Source organism: Bombina bombina, unplaced genomic scaffold, assembly GCF_027579735.1.
Source record: "Bombina bombina isolate aBomBom1 unplaced genomic scaffold, aBomBom1.pri scaffold_1821, whole genome shotgun sequence".
Lineage (NCBI taxonomy): Eukaryota > Metazoa > Chordata > Amphibia > Anura > Bombinatoridae > Bombina > Bombina bombina.
The window spans coordinates 2,334-20,106 of NW_026511461.1; the positions used below are offsets into that span (position 1 = coordinate 2,334).

General features: G+C 40.1%; 1 protein-coding gene across 1 annotated transcript in view; it reads left to right on the forward strand.

Annotated features, from left to right (window-relative positions):
* Positions 1-1,253: 1,253 nt before the first annotated feature.
* Positions 1,254-17,773, forward strand: part of LOC128643761 (coiled-coil domain-containing protein 66-like) — a gene marked incomplete at both ends in the record, with an annotated part of 33,837 nt that continues 17,317 nt past the window's right edge. The window contains 2 exon segments of the mRNA XM_053696580.1: positions 1,254-1,480; positions 10,614-10,698. Of these exon segments, the coding sequence (XP_053552555.1) occupies positions 1,278-1,480; positions 10,614-10,698 (288 nt within the window).

Below are 17,773 nucleotides of genomic sequence, written 5' to 3' on the forward strand. Positions count from 1 at the left end.
CTCTTGGTATCCTTTGTTGAAGGAGCATCAGTGCACTACTGGGAGCTAGCTGAACACATCTGGTGAGCCGATAACAATATACATAAATGAGCAGCCACAAATTGGCTGCTATCTCCCATTAGTACACTGCTGCTCCTGAGCCTACCTAAGTATGCTTTTCCTACAAAGGATACCAAGAGAAAAAAGTGATATTTGATAATAGGAGTAACATAGTAGATGAGGTTGAAAAAAGACAGAAATCCATCAACTGCACACTTTGGGGTAGATTTTAACGAAGGTTGAGCGGACATGATTCGTTGTAGCGAATCATGTCTGCTCGACCTTGCTAAATGCCGACAGGATACACTTTTGGCATTTAAAATTGCACAACCATTTCTAGTGAAGTGCTTGTGCAATGCTGCCCCTGCTCACTCGCGGCCAATCAGCCGCTAGCAGGGGCCGTCAATCATCCCGATTGTATTAGATCGGGATGATTTCAGTCCGCCACAAAAAGTTAAGGAGCAGTTTCAGGCGGACCTGAAACAATGGGGCTCTGAAGCAGCATCCACTGCTTAATAAATGGACCCTTTTATCTGAATAATTAAAGTTTTAATTCTGACTCGCCCAGACTGGTGGTTGGATTTCTTCCCCAGTCACTTGTTTACATAGCTTTTCTGTACCCAATAATGCAGTATTGCAACTGTCAGTCAGTGGTAGTTTCAACTGGCAAAATCAGCTATTTGAAATGACAAAAAAGGTAAATTATTTATTTGTAACAATTTAATACACACCAGCAGGTAAAATGGATCAAATTAAAATGGAGAAAAGTTAACAGCAAACTATCAATTTTTTTAAAGGGATAGGAAAGTAAAAAATAAACTTGCATGTATTTTTATTTTAAAATTCACTTTTAGTTTGAAATGTACTTTGTTCTCTTGTTGTTGAAAAATAATATGGACATATCCTACACTATTTGGAGCTACCTGCTGATTGGTGCCTGTGCATATCTGTCTCTTGTGATTGGTTCACTAGATGTGTTCATCTAGCTCTCAGTTGCCTTCAGCAAATTATACCAAGAGAATAAAGCAAATTTGATAATAGAAGTAAATTAGAAAGTCGTTTTAAAGTCTATGCTCTATCTGAATCACAATTTGGGGGTTCATGTCCCTTTAAGTGTAATGTCCTTTTAAGGTGTCCACTAAACTTTTATGCTTGTTTCATTTTATATATATCTCTGAATTTGTTCAGTAATTTCATTTTCTTATGTTTTATAGGCTGAAGAACCTGACAGATGGGCAATGCATTTTGATTCATTTAAAAAACAGAACACCCACCCACCAATTCACAATCAAATACAACAATATGAAAACCAGTTGCCATCTCGAGACGTGGCTCATTCAGAGGAACCATCAGTATCGCCAGCTACAAGCTACCTGCACCGCTCAGGGTCCGTAATGCAAAAATCACTTGACGAAGATAATGTTCAAGGCCAGAAAACAGGGTAAGTTTTTAGTTTGTTTCTTAAAACAAAAGAAAACTGCACAACCTTTTTTTCTTTCTCTTTTTACAAAAATATTGAGAATAAAAAAATCGTAATTATGCAATTAACAAATGGTGTATTGGACTCTACTAATCTTGTATTCTTGTCTGGGTTGATGAGACTTTTCAGGGATAGTAAATACCTTGAGATTTTTTTATATAAAATGTTTAGTTATACATAGTAAAACAGCTTTTTTAAATATGTTTAATTCTTTATTTTGTTCCCCTTTTATGTCATTTAGCTCTGGAAATTGAGCAATTTCTAATACTCAGAACTTGAAATGCACCCTGCTGACTCTTTCATGGCTAATATCTGTCCCTACTTGGCTTTAAAGTGAATGTAAAGTTAACGCGCTATCTTAACGGCATTCTATAGACTTTTAAAAATTTAGCATAAGTTTAACCCTTTAAGGACACAGCTTTCAGTTTGCTCAATTGTTTTATGACGGAAAAATTCCGTCATATGTCCTTAAGAGGCTAATTCATGAAATTGTTTTAAATTTGATTTATTTTCTTACATTTGTGTCTTTTAACTGCACCGCCGATAAGCACAGCTCTCCCATCCGCCATACTGTCTATTTGATTGACAGATGACGATTCTTCAAACAACTAATCATGGTTTCCCATGATTAGTTGTTTGAAGAATCATCATCTGTCAATCAGATTAATGTTTTTAATGATGGTGTTATGATGTGTAACTGTACTTTTGTATGTATTTTTGATGTGTTTCGTACGGTTAACCAGAGCTCTGATGTTGCAGTAATCATTCTAGCGTAAATCATGATTGCTCTCACACACTCGCATTTACTTTCAACTTGTAATACGAGCACTCCTTCTGATGCGTTCAAACAGCCACAATAAACTTAATATCTCTCTTGTGAAACAGTTAACGTACCACTCCTATTCTGGCCCATATCTGGCTGTAACAAGCCTTTTGGAACTAGATAATTATATACCTGTATATTCTTAAACTCTCTATATGAATAGAGGGGCAGTCTGTTGTAATAGTTTTTCCATACTTTATTCTTGAAATGGTTTTCTATTTTTTTTTAATTATTATTTATTTTGTGTGTATTTGACAATGTTAAATGGTCAATATTTCATGTGTCAACATAACACTAAAAAGGTTGTCATGGTTCTATAAAAAATTGAAAACTTAAAGGGACATGAAACCTTTCATTTTTCAGATAGAGCATGCATTTTTAAACACGTTTCTAATTTACTTCATTCTCTTGGTATCTTTTGTTGAAAAGCAGGCATGTAAGCTCAGGAGCATGCATGTGTCTAGAACTCTATGGTAGTAGTATTTTTGCAAGAATGTTATCCATTTGCAAGAGCACTAGGTGGCAGCACTATTTCCTGCCATATAGTGCTCCGGCCCCATTCCTAGGTTTCTCTTCAGTACAGAATATCATGTTGAATGAATCAAATTTGATAATAGAAGTAAATTGGAAACTTTTTTTCTTTTAATTGTATGTTCTGTCGTTTGGGTTTCATATCCCTTTAATAAAAATGAATCAATAAAAATATTTACAGCCTATTTAAAAGAAAAAAACAAACAAACAAAACACTTACATTATTTAGCCTGCTTTTCCTGTAATTTAAAGGACCAGTCAACACAGTAGATTTGCATAATCAACAAATGCAAGATAACAAGACAGTGCAATAGCACTTAGTCTGAACTTTAAATGAGTAGTAGATTTTTTTTTTTTCTGACAATTTTAAAAGTTATGTCTATTTCCACTCCCCCTGTACCATGTGACAGCCATCAGCCAATCCCAAATGCATACACGTACCATGTGAGAGCCATCAGCCAATCACAAATGCATACACGTTTATCCTGTGAATTCTTGCACATGCTCAGTAGGAGCTGGTGACTCAAAAAGTTTAAATATATGAAAAGACTCAGCACATTTTGTTAATGGAAGTAAATTGGAAAGTTGTTAGTTCATTCATATCTGTCCCTTTATTACCTGGTTACAGCAAAAGGACATCAACAACAGCAAAAACATAATCTGAGAGACTTTTCAGGGGGGTGTATCCTGGGGCCGCAAAATAGTTAAAAAATAAATAAATGATACAGTGTGTATGTATGTGTATACAGTGTATATGTGTGTGTGTGTGTGTGTGTGTGTATATATGTATATACTGTATACACATACATACACACTGTATCATTTATTTATTTTTTAACTATTTTCCATGGTGGAGGTTTTCCCTGTACCTGATTGGGCTACAGAGATTATTGTGAGGGAATGGGAGAGACCTGGTATCCCTTTTTTCCGTCCCCTATTTTAAGAAGGTGTTGCCTAATGCTCACTCTATCAAGGAGTCTTGGCAGACAGTTCCCAAGGTGGAAGGGGCAATTTCCACTTTGGCTAAGAGAACCACTATTCCCATAGAGGATAGTTGTTCCTTTAAGGATCCTATGGATAAGAAGTTGGAGGGGATGCTCAAAAAGATGTATGTTCACTAGGGTTTACAATGGCAACCTGCGTGTGTATTGCTACCGTCATTAATGCGGCTGCATATTGGTTTGATGCGTTGTCTGATTCTATTCAGACAGACACTCCCCTGGAAGAGATCCAGGATAGGCTCAAGGCCCTTAAGTTGGCCAATTCTTTTATTACGGATGCTTCCCTACAGGTTATTAAGCTGGGAGCAAAGATTTCTGGTTTTGCCGTACTGGCCCGCAGAGCCTTATGGTTGAAATCCTGGTCTGCAGATGTTTCGTGTAAGTCTAAGCTTTTTTTAATTTTCAATCCTTTCGAAACTTCAAAGGTAAGCCTTCCTCTGCCAAGCAAGATCAGTCCAAACCTTCCTGGTGGACAAACCAGTCTTGGAACAAGGGGAAGTAAGCTAAGAAGCCCGTTGCTGACTCAAAGTCTGCATGAAGGGTCTACCCCCGATCCGGGACTGGATCTTGTGGGGGTAGACTTTCCTTCTATGCTCAGACTTGGGTTCGGGATGTTCAGGATCCCTGGGCGTTGGACATTATGTCCCAGGGATACAAACTAGAGTTCAAGACCTTTCCTCCCAGGGGCAGGTTTCGGCTCTCAAGAGTATCTGTAGACCAGATAAAAAGAGAGGCGTTCTTACACTGTGTTCAAGACCTTTCCGACCTGGGAGTGATAGTTCCCGTTCCAATGCAGGAGCAGGGTCTGGGATTTTACTCCAATCTGTTTGTGGTTCCCTAAAAAGAAATTTTAAACCTCAAAAGTCTAAACAAGTTCCTTAGAGTACCGTCCTTCAAGATGGAAACTATTTGTTCCATTCTTCCCTTGGTTCAAGGTTTGCATTTCTAGACGAGCACTTCCAGTTTGTGGCTCTTCCATTTGGCCTTGCCACAGCTTCCAGATTTTTTTCAAAGGTCCTGGGATCCCTGTTGGCGGTGCTCCGGTTGCAGGGCATTACAGTGGCGCCTTATCTGGATGACATTCTGGTTCAGGCTCCATCCTTTCAACAAGAGAATTCTCACATGGAGATGTTGTTATCCTTCCTGCGTTCTCACGGTTGGAAGGTGAATTTGGGAAAGAGTTCCTTAATTCCAGCTACAAGGATAGTGTTCTTGGGAACAATAATAGATTCCCTGTAGGGCCCTTCAGTCCTCTCCTCGGCCGTCAGTGGCTCAATGTATGGAGGTGAGCGGTCTGATGGTAGCTGCCATGGACATCATTCCGTTTGCCCCTTTTCACCTCAGAACTCTGCAGTTATGCATGCTCAGACCGTGGAACGGGGATTACGCAGATTTGTCCCCACGATTACATCTGGATCAGGCAACAAGAGATTCTCTTCCTTGGTGGTTGTCTCAGGAGCATCTCTCCAGGGAACCTGCTTTTTGCAGACCCACCTGGGTGAATGTGACAACGGACGCAAGCCTGCTGGGTTGGGGAGCAGTCTGGGGTTCTCCAAGGGCTCAGGGGACATAGATGAGTCTGTTCTCCCCATAAACATTCTAGAGTTGAGGGCAATCTTCAATGCTCTTCTGGTCTGGCCTCAGTTAGCTTCAGCCTGGTTTATCAGGTTTTAGTCAGACAAGATAACCTCAGTGGCTTACATTAACCATCAGGGAGGAACTCTGAGTTCCTTGGCCATGTCAGAGGTAGCCAAGATCATTCAGTGTGCGGAGACCCACAACTGCTGTCTATCTGCGATCCACATTCCAGGAGTGGACAATTGGGAAGCTGATTTTCTGAGCAGACAGACCTTTCACTCGGGGAGTGGGAACTTCATCCAGAGGTGTTTGCCAGCTTGGTTCTCAAATGGAGACAGCCGGAGCTGGATCTCATGGCATCTCAACAGAATGCCAAGCTTTCGAGGTACGGGTCGAGGTCAAGGGATCCTCAGGCTGTACTGATAGATGCTCTGGCAGTTCCTTGCTCGAATCAAGCAGGAGAATGCGTCGATCATCCTCATTGCACCGGCGTGGCCTCGCAGCATCTGGTATACAGACCTAGTGGAGATGTCAACTCTCCCACCTTGGACACTCCCACTGCGGAAAGACCTACTTCAAGGGCCCTTCCTTCATCCAAATCTCGTTTCTCTGAAGCTGACTGCTTGGAGATTGAACACTTAACTTTATCTAAGCGTGGTTTTTCTGAGTCTGTCATTGAGACCATGATCCAGGCTCGTAAACCTGTGACAATTTTTTTTTTACCATAAGATATGGCATAAATATCTATCTGCATTGGTGTGAATCCAGAGGCTACTCTTGAAATAGAGTTCGGATTCCTTCAGGAGGGTCTTGAGAGGGTCTGGCCTTGCCTAGTTTGTTGCATAAACGTCTGGTGGATGTCCCAGATGTGCAATCATTCTGTCAGGCCTTGGTCAGAATCAGGCCTGTGTTCAAACCTGTTACTCCTCCCTGGAGTCTTAAAGTGAAGGTAAAGTGAATCAGTCTGCTATGAAAAAATCAATTTAGCATTCAAAATTAATAGGATGTTCATTCATCATTTCTTATATTTTTGTATTGTACCTTAGTTATGTTGCTTAATGTGCTGCGATTTCGCTTAGAACAAAACAACCCGTCTTTTTTTTTTCTTCTTCTAAACAACGATCACGTTGTTTATACAGCCAATTGATTTTCTGTCCGTTAGGCGGCCGTCAATTGACGTCAGAAGGTGATGCTTAATGGTGCGCATGCGCGAATATTTATACTTCCTCCTTGAAAGCGAGCGCGTCCTCGTGTAAATCTCCACCGCATAGGATCGCATACTGCAACATTTTTGTTACATTTTGTGCGCATGCGCGGTTAAGAGGATCGATGTGCACGAGCGTAGTTCTGACGTATAGAGCGGGTGGGACCGCTCTATACGTCTATGTATAGCAAACACGGAAATGCTGGATGGGAGGAGATTAGGATAGCAAGCAATAGTAACATAAAGGTTGGTAAATACGGTCAAATTAAAGTTTAATTAAAAAATAAACGTAGCGACTACGTTGTACGTTAGAAAAGCAAAATACAGATCAATTTGTATGTGAAAAAGTTTACCTTCACTTTAACCTTGTTCTTAAAGTTCTTCAGCAGGCTCCGTTTGAGCCTATGCATTCCTTAGATATTAAGTTGTTATCTTGGAAAGTTTTTTTTCTTGTTGCAATGTCTTCTTCTCGCAGAGTCTCTGAACTCTCGACGTGGCACTGTAAATCTCCTTACCTTATTTTTCATTCTGATAAGGTAGTTCTGCATACTAAGTTGGGGTTCCTTCCTAAGGTGGTTTCGGATAGGAACATTAATCAAGAAATTGTTGTTCCTTCTTTGTGTCCTAACCCTTCTTCTCATAAGAAGCGTCTTCTGCACAACCTAGATGTGGTGCGTGCGTTGAAATACTATTTACAGGCGACTAAGGATTTTTGACAGTCTTCGGCCATGTTTGTTGTTTTTCTCTGGGAAACGTAAGGGTCAGAAAGCTACGGTTACTTCTCTTTCTTTGTGGCTGAAGAGTATAATTCGCTTGGCCTATGAAACTGCTGGACAGCAGCCTCCTGAGAGAGTCACGGCTCATTCTACAAGGGCTGTTTCCTCTTTCTGGGCATTCAAAAATGAAGCTTCTGTTGAACAGATTTGTAAGGCTGCAACTTGGTCCTCTATACACACTTTTTCCAAGTTCTATAAGTTTGATACTTTTGCCTCGGTTGAGGCTTTTGGGAGACAGGTTCTTCAAGCAGTAGTGCCTTTCCGTTTAGGTTCCCTGTCTTGTCCCTCCCTTATCATCTGTGTCCTCTAGCTTGGGTATTTATTCCCAATAGTAATTAGAGATGATCCGTAGACTAACCGTGTCATTAGAAAGAAAACAAAATTTATGCTTACCTGATAAATTTATTTATTTCTTGACATGGCCTGCCCTGTTTCTTTAGACAGTTATATGTGAAATAAACCTCAGGCACCTCTGCACCTTGTTACTTCCTTTCTCTCCTTTTACTTCGGTCAATGACTGAGGTTGGAGGGAATGGAGGTAATATTTAACAGCTTTGCTGTAGTGCTCTTTGCCGCCTCCTGCTGGGATGGAGTGATATTCCCAATAGTAATTATGAGATGATCCGTGGACTCAGTGTCAAGAAATAAATAAATTTATCAGGTAAGCATAATTTTTTTTTTTTTTTTGCACGTTAATGTCACTTTAAACCCTTTGAGTGCTAAGCACTTTCCCACCAGGGTGCTAAGATATATATATTTTTTTTAAGACCCCCCCCCCCCCTTTCCAATGGTGGGTCTTGGGGGTCTGTAGCTGCTTAGATGCCTGAGATACAGGCTTCTAAGCAGCATGCCCCCTGCTCCTATACTTAACATTGTTAAGTTTAAAGTTGCACAGTGACGTCATCACGTTATTGCCCGTGATGTCACTGCGCAAAACGGGAAGCCCCGGCGATGCCTGTCACTCTACAGGCACGATCGCCGGGGTAGAGCGTGTGGGAGCCCGCAGATCTCACTCAAGGTGGTGAGAGAGTGCTAGTGAAGGCTCTGAGCCGTCATTAGCACCAGAGTGGGAAACTGTGACGGCTCAGAGCTGTCATTAGCACTCAAAGAAGGGATAGTAAACGCCAAAAATGTTATTGTTTAAAAAGATAGATAATACCTTTTTATTTACCATTTGCCAGTTTTGCTTAACCAACATTGTTATAGAAATATACTTGTTACATCTGCGATTGCCTTGTATCTACAATGCCTTGCAAAAGTATTCACCCCCCTTGGCATTTTTCTTGTTTTGTTGCCTCACAACCTGGAGTTAACATGGATTGTTTGAGGATTTGCATCATTTAATTTACAGAACATGCCCACAACTTTTAAGATTTGTTTTTTTTTTTTTTTTTATTGTGAAGCAAACAACAAATAGGACGAAATAACAGAAAAAGTCAATGTGCATAACTATTCACCCCCCTAAAGTCAATACTTTGTAGAGCCACCTTTTGCGGCAATCACACCTCCAAGTCGCTTAAATCACGCACAGAGTGGTACAGGTTTTGCTCAAGAATATCCCTGTATTTAGAACCATCCATCTTTCCCTCAACTCTGACCAGTTTCCCAGTCCCGGCTGCTGGTGTTCTTTGGGTGATTTGATGTGTTGGGTTTGCGCCAGACATAACGTTTTCTTTGATGGCCGAAAAGTTCAATTTTAGTTTCTGCAGACCAGAGCACCTCCATACATTTTGGGAGTCCCCCACTTGCCTTTTCGCAAATTCAAAACGTGCCATTTTGTTTTTTGCTGAAAGTAATGGCTTTCTTCTGGCCACTCTGCCATAAAGCCCAACTCTATGGAGCGTACGGCTTATTGTCGTCCTATGTACAGATACTCCAGTCTCTGCTGTGGAACTCTGCAGCTCCTCCAGGGTTACCCTAGGTCTCTGTGCTGCCTCTCTGATTAATGCCCTCCTTGCCCGGTCCGTGAGTTTTGGTGGGCGGCCGTCTTTAGGCAGGCTTGCTGTTGTGCCATGTTCTTTCCATTTTGCTATGATAGATTTGATGGTGCTCCTGGGGATCATCAAAGATTTGGATATTTTTTTATAACCTAACCCTGACTTGTACTTCTCAAATACATTGTCCCTTACTTGTTTGTAGAGTTCCTTGGTCTTCATGGCAGTGTTTGGTTAGTGGTGCCTCTTGCTTAGGTGTTGCAGCCTCTGGGGCCTTTCAAAAAAGGTGTGTATATGTAATCACACATCATGTGACACTTAGATTGCACACAGGTGGACATCATTTCACTAATTATGTGACTTCTGAAGGTAATTGGTTGCACCAGAGCTTTTTATGGGCTTCATAACAAAGGGGGTAAATACATACGCACATGCCAATTTTCTGTTTTTAATTTTCTAAAAAATAGTTTTATGTATTCTGATCCATTACATAAAATTCAGATTAATAAAACATTGAACTTAAGGCTGTAATGTAACAAAATAGGTAAAAAGTCAAGGGGGGGTGAATACTTTTGCAAGGCATTGTAAGTTTCTGCAGACTGCCCCCTTATCTCAGATCTTTTGACAGACTTGCATTTCAGGCAATTAGTGCTGACTTACGTGCGTCAGCACAACGTTATTTATATGAAACACATGAACTAACGTCCGCTATCTGTGAAAAACTGTCACATGCATTCAGAGAAGAGGCGGCCTTCAAAGGCATAGAAATTAGCATATGAGCCTATCTAGGTTTAGCTTTCAGCAAAGAATCAGAGAACAAAGCAAATTTGATGATAAAAATAAATTAGAAAGTTGTTTAAAATTACATGCCCTATCTGAATCATGAAAGTTTAATTTGGACTTTACTATCCCTTTAAGTATAAAATCACAATTTATTATTCCATAATTTTATTTTTATGAAAACGCCAGAACCCACCAAAAATGTGAAGTTTTCAAGATAAACAATAACACCTGTTTCCTGAAAGTTGTTCTGTTTCCCCTCGTACAATATAATTTACAGCGTGAGATATCAAATCAGCCGAGACACAAGTTATTTTTTTAATAATTCTGCTTTTACAAAACCATTAAAATGCTATTGCTAACTTCTTCGCTGTATTCCTTCTCATTGTTCTTTATGTCTGTGCCAACTGTTTTTAGAATACTAAACAATACAGAATTTCTTACTGACTTATTTTCTATTCCTTCAGATTTCTCCGTACAATGACTTCTCTGTTGGATCCAGTGCAGATTGAAGAAAGAGATAAGAAAAGGCTAAAACGGATGGAACATGAGGTATATATTTTATTTCTTTAAAGAATTAGATTTATATCACAATGCAAGGAACAATTCAGTGCACTGCCTCTAATGTAAGACATGGTCAGCATAAAAGTTATATGACTGCATAATACTGAGCATAAACAATAAGGTAAAAAATAAACATGCACTTGAATTGGATCAAGTGAAGGGCATTGAATCTATTTATCTGCTGCATTATTTATATGACTGTCATGCTTAGAGTAATTGACTTGCAGCACAACGTATTTTACCTTAAACAAACTCTTCAAGAAACTACAAAGACAATGAAAGCAAAAAGGGCACAAACTTCTGAGGGTCGTAGCTTCATAACAAACCAGCCCCGATGAGACTGCATTGGCTTTATGTTGCCTAAACCATATATACAAAGCTGGCATAATGTCCATTTTGTTTGTGTATTTTGTCATTTACAAGAAGGTTTCAAGAATTGGTTGTGGATATAGTGTATTATTTTGTCTTTTTTTAAAAATTATTTTTGTAATACAGTGTTCTCCCCGGACCTATTTAATGGGCACCCCACCGGGCTAATTTTACTGACCACCCAGCTAAAATTAGCTAATAAATTATTTCAATGCTTGTTGCACAAAGTATCATGAAATATTTTTTTTATGTGTCAGGTGGGAGGGTAACCTATACACTAAAGCTAAAATTAACCCTTAAAGCTACATAATTAACCCTTTCACCGCTGGACATAATACAAGTGTGGTGCGCAGCGGCATTTAGCGGCCTTCTAATTACCAAAAAGCAATGCCAAAGCCATATATGTCTGCTATTTCTGAACAAAGGGGATCCCAGAGAATCATTTACAACCATTTTGACATGATTGCACAAGCTGTTTGTAAATAATTTCAGTGAGAAACCTAAAATTGTGAAAAAGTTAACATTTTTTTATTTGATCGCATTTGGCGGTGAAATGGTGGCATTAAATATACCAAAATATGCCTAGATCAACATTTTGGGTTGTTTTCTAAAAAAATATATAGTTTTAATAGGTAAATAAAAAAAGACTATCTGTTAAAATGTAGTGATGGCAAAAATACTAAAAATGCTCTGGTCTTTTGGAGAAGTTTTTGTCTGAAATGCCCGTCCTTAAGGGGTAAAGCCTGGAAATTAATTTAACCCTTCTGCAAGGTTTAAGAAAGTATATCCTTTGCCAGTTCTTAATATTGAGTTATGGGTAACAGTTCCTAAGTTTGATGGGGCTATTTCTACTTTGCCAAAGCATACTACTATTCCTTTGGAAGATAGTACTTCTTTTAAAGATCCTCTAGACAGGAAATTAGTCTTTTTCACAGAAGGGCATTTTTACAAGCATGTTACTTACTTAGGCCAGCCATTTCTATAGCTGATGTGGCTGCTGCTTCTACTTATTGTTTATCCAGTCTTTCTGAACAGTGTTTTGAGGATCATGACAATCTTTTAAGTTTACTAAAAAATGCTGATTCTTTTATTTGTGATGCTGTTATTCATATTATGAAAATTCATGTAAAAAGTATGTCATTATGGATTAACTCCTGGTCTGCTGATATGGTGTCTAAATCTAGATTATTTTCTTTTCAGGGTAAGAAATTGTTTGGTTCACATTTAGATTATATTATTTCTGTTTTATACAGGATGAAAAATCTAAGGGAAAATGTATGGTCTTTAATTATTTCTGTTCCTTTTGCCAGAATAAGGAACAAATGAGTGAAGTTTCTTCTGTTAAAAAAACAGAGTACTTCTGGGTCAATGCTAACTGGAATAAGTCTAAGCGGACTAAGAAGACTACTCCTGCTACTACAAATGCATGAAGGTGTGGCCCCTGATCTAGTGTTTCTGGTAGGGGGTAGTTTAAAGGGATCATCAACTACAAATCTTTTATTACCCATTCCCCAGTTTTGCACAGCCAGCACGATTATATTAATATACTTTTTACCTCTGTGATTACCTTGTATCCAAGCCTCCTCCTGACAGCCCTCTGATCACATGGCTATTTATTTATTATCTATTGACTTGCATTTTAGCCTATTAGTACTGGTTCATGCACAACTCCACAGGAGAGAGCACAATGTTATATATAAGGCACACGTGAATTACCAGTCCTCATTGTGAAAAGCTAATAAAGAAGCATGTGATAAGAGGCTGTCTGTAGTGGCTTAGAAACAGGCAGAAATTTAGAGGTTTAAATGTTAAAGTATATTAATTTAACAATGTTGGTTGTGCAAAGCTGGGAAATGGGTAGTAAAGGCGTTGCCTAGCTTTTCAAACGGTAACCATTTTGGTGTATACTGTCCCTTTTAAGTTTCTTAAGAGGCTTAGTTTCAGATATAATTCAGAATAGAGACTCTCGGAGAGAAGTTCTGTCTGTTCTATGTACTAACCTTTCTTTTAAAAGTTCAAGTTTGTTCCAGTCTCTCCTGAAACTGGGAATCAAAATTTTGCCTCTAAATATCCTGTCTATTGTATGGGATTTTCTAAGAGTACATAGGGTCTAGTTTCCTTGTGAGGCAAGGTTTAGTCTCTGTTGAAAGGAAAGTTTATTTTCCTCTTGCAGTTAGACAGGGTTACAGTAGTGACTTCTGAAATCCATATGAGAGGGACTGTTTCCTGGTGATAATTGTGATGTTTTGAATTCTCTCTAAGCTAATGAACAGTTGTTGTCTAGCTTTGATAGTTCTCATTGTAGGAATGATCATCTGGGAAATTAATTTTCTTTTACAAGATATACCGAGTCCATGGGTTTCATCCTTTACTTGTGGGATATATTCCTCCTGCTAACAGGAAGTGGTAAAGAGCACCACAGCAGAGCTGCTATATAGCTCCCCCCCTAACTCCTCCCCCCAGTCATTCTCTTTGCCTATGCTAGCAATAGGAAGGGTAAAGTTTATGTGGTGATAAAAAGATAGTTTAGTTTTTCTTCAATCAAGAATATTTTATTTTAAATGATTCCGGTGAGTACTGTTTTTACTCTGGCATGACATAGAAGAAGAATCATGCCTTCAGTCTGATGATCTTAGCAGTAGTAACTAAGATCCATGTTCGTTCTCTCAAGTTTTACTGAGGAAGTACAGGAGAAATCTTCAGTATGGGGAACGTTTTCTTGCTGCAAGCAGTATCAAGGTATGTGCAGTCATTTACATTCTGAGGAGACCTGATATATCAGAATTTGGCTGACATATTTCCCATGCGGGGAAAGGGTAAGCAGTATTCCTTATATAAAAAAGGGGTGGTACTGTAGTAACCTGTGTATTATTATCCCATTCAAGATAACATGGGATACTTAAAGGGACACTGTACCCAAAAATTTTCTTTCGTGATTCAGATTGAGGATGACATTTTAAGCAACTTTCTAATTTACTCCTATTATCACATTTTCTTCATTCTCCTAGTATCTTTATTTGAAATGCAAAAATGGTAGTTTAGATGCCGGCCCATTTTTGGTGAACAACCTGGGTTGTCCTTGCTGATTGGTGGATAAATTCATCCACCAATAAAAAAGTGCTGTCCAGAGTACTGAAACCAAAAAAAGCTTAGATACCTTCTTTTTCAAATAATGATAGCAAGAGAACGAAGAAAAATTGATAATAGGAGTAAATTAGAAAGTTGCTTAAAATTGCATGCTCTTTCTGAATTACAAAAGAAAAAAATTGGGTTCAGTGTCCCTTTAAGGGCTGGTTTTAGACACTGGGGCAGCCTAGCAAACACCTAATATTATGATTATGGGGTTTATTGAGGCTGAGTTTAATTTTTCTGTGGGTTCACATGTCATGTTCATTACAAAAAAGCAGTGTGTGCATATTTTTATTGTTGAAACGCTTCCCATGCGGCTTTCTCAAGTTTTCGGTTCATCAGACATGATGGGCGGGGCCTAATTTTGCGCTTCAGTGCGCAGTTAGTTTCTGGAGAGGTAGCAGCCATTAGCACCGGTTGGAACCAGACTGTGAGGCTGTATTTTAAAGTGGGACCGGATCGTTTTGACAGGTTTTGGGGGCAGGTAGGCACCACAGTAGAGCTGTGACGAGGTGCAAAATCTATTAAAGGACCAGTCAACACAGTAGATTTGTATAATCAACAAATGCAAGATAACAAGACAATAGCAAAAGCACTTAGTCTGAACTTCAAATGAGTAGTAGATTTTTTTTCTGACAATTTTAAAAGTTATGTCTTTTTCCACTCCCCCTGTACCATGTGACAGCCATCAGCCAATCACAAATGCATACACGTACCATGTGACAGCCATCAGCCATTCACAAATGCATACACACTTATTCTTGCACATGCTCAGTAGAAGCTGGTGACTCAAAAAGTTTAAATATAAAAAAACTGTGCACATTTAGTTAATGGAAGTAAATTGGAAAGCTGTTTAAAATGGCAGGCTCTATCTGAATAATGAAAGTTTAATTTTGATTGAGTGTCCCTTTAAGTGAAAATTGTCTGCAGATCGTTTTTTACTGCCTAATTTACTAAAAATAAGATTTAACTCTCCTATTACTTGTGGTGCAATATCCGATGGCAAATTAGGCTCTCGTATCAACAAAATTATTCATTTTGAATATCGTTTTAACGACTTTGCAAAAAAGCAGAATTAAGGCTTTTAAACTAGCAAATTCTTGTATGACTGATGCTGCTTTTCAACTTGCAAAATTAGCAGCGAAAAACGCAGTTTTTGCCATTGTAGCGCGTAGAGCGGTATGGCTAAAGTCATGGTCGGCTGATGTATTGTCTAAATCTAAGCTTTTATCTATTCCCTTCAAAGGTAAGACCCTATTCGGGCCGGAGTTGAAGGAAATAATCTCTGACATTACTGGAGGTAAGGGTCACACCCTACCTCAGGACAAGCCCCCTCAAAATGAGGAGTAAACAAAATAATTGTCGTTCCTTTCGAAATTTTAAAGGAACATCCTCTGCTTCCTCTTCCTCCACTAAGCAGGAAGGGAACGTTGCTCAATCCAAGGCGGTCTGGAGACCTAGCCAGGCCTGGAATAAAGGTAAACAAGTAAAAAAGCCCGCTGCTGCTACAAGACAGCATGAAGGGGCAGCCCCCGATCCAGGACCGGATCTAGTAGGGGGCAGACTCTTTCTTTGCTCAGACTTGGGCAAGGGATGTACAGGATCCCTGGGCATTGGAAATTGTGACCCAGGGGTGGGGTATCAATTGGAATTCAAGGACTTCCCCCCAAGGGGAAGATTTCATCTTTCACGATTGTCTGTAGACCTGACAAAAAGAGAGGCGTTCTTACGCTGTGTTAAAGACCTCTACACCATGGGTGTAATTTGCCCAGTTCCAGATCGGGAACAGGGGCAGGGGTTCTATTCAAATCTATTCGTGGTTCCCAAAAAAGAGGGAACCTTCAGACCGATTTTAGATCTCAAATGTCTAAACAAGTTTCTCAGAGTCCCATCGTTCAAGATGGAGACTATTCGTACAATTTTGCCAATGATCCCGGAGGGTCAATACATGACCACGGTGTACCTGAAGGATGCGTACCTTCACATTCCTATCCACAAGGATCATCATCCGTTCCTGCGATTTGCATTTCAGGACAAACATTATCAGTTTGTGGCCCTTCCCTTCGGGTTGGCCAGGCTCACAGGATCTTCACAAAGGTTCTAGGGTCTCTTCTAGCGGTTCTCAGGCCGCGAGGCATAGCGGTGGCGCCCTATATGGACGATATCTTGATCCAGGCGTTAACCTATCATCTGTCCAAATCTCACACGGACATCGTGTTGTCATTTCTGAGAACTCACGGTTGGAAAGTGAATGTAGGAAAGAGTTCACTAGTTCCACAGACAAGAGTTCCATTCCTGGGAACTCTGATCGACTCGGTAGACATGAAAATATTTCTGACAGAAGTCAGAAAATCAAAGATTCTAAATACTTGCCGGGCTCTGCAGTCCATTCATCGGCCATCAGTGGCTCAGTGTATGGAAGTCATCGGATTAATGGTAGCAGCAATGGATATCATCCCGTTTGCTCGCTTTCATCTCAGACCACTACAACTGTGCATGCTCAGTCAGTGGAATGGGGATTATGCGAATTTATCTCCTCAGATAAATCTGGACCAAGAGACCAGAGACTCTCTTCGGTGGTGGTTGTCGCAGGACAATCTGTCTCAAGGGATGTGCTTCCGCAGGCCATCTTGGGTAATAGTTACGACGGACGCCAGTCTTCTGGGCTGGGGTGCAGTCTGGAATTCCCTGAAGGCTCAGGGTGTGTGGACTCAGGCGGAGTCTCAATTGCCAACCAATATTCTGGAACTGAGAGCGATATCCAACACGCTGCTAGCGTGGCCTCAGTTGGCTTTAGCCAAATTCATAAGATTCCAGTCGGACAATATCACGACTGTGGCATATATCAATCATCAGGGGAACAAGGAGTTCTCTAGCGATGATAGAAGTATCAAAGATAATTTGATGGGCGGAGGCTTACTCTTGCCATCTGTCTGCGATCTATATCCCAGGAGTAGAAAACTGGGAAGCAGATTTTCTAAGTTATCAGACTTTTCATCTGGGGGAGTGGGAACTCCATCCAGAGGTGTTTGCAGACTTGACTCATCAATGGGGCACACCGGAATTGGATCTGATGGCATCTCAACAGAATGCCAAACTTCCACGCTATGGGTCCAGGTCAAGGGATCCCCAGGCTGTACTGATAGATGCTCTAGCAGTACCTTGGTCGTTCAACCTGGCTTATGTGTTTCCACAGTTTCCTCCTCTCCCTCGTCTGATTGCCAGAATCAAACAGGTGAGGGCTTCAGTAATCTAATAGCGTCTGCGTGACCACGCAGGACCTAGTATGCAGATCTAGTAGATATGTCGTCTCTGCCACCGTGGAGACTGCCATTGAGAAAGGACCTTCTCATTCAAGACCCTTTCCAGCATCCAAATCTCACTTCTCTGCAGCTGACTGCTTGGAGATTGAACGCTTGATTTTATCTAAGCGGGGTTTCTCTGAGCCGGTCATTGGTACCTTGATTCAGGCTCGCAAGCCATTTACCATCAGATATGGCGTAAATATCTTTCTTGGTGCGAATCCAAGGGTTACTCATGGAGTAAGATTAGGATTCCTAGGTTT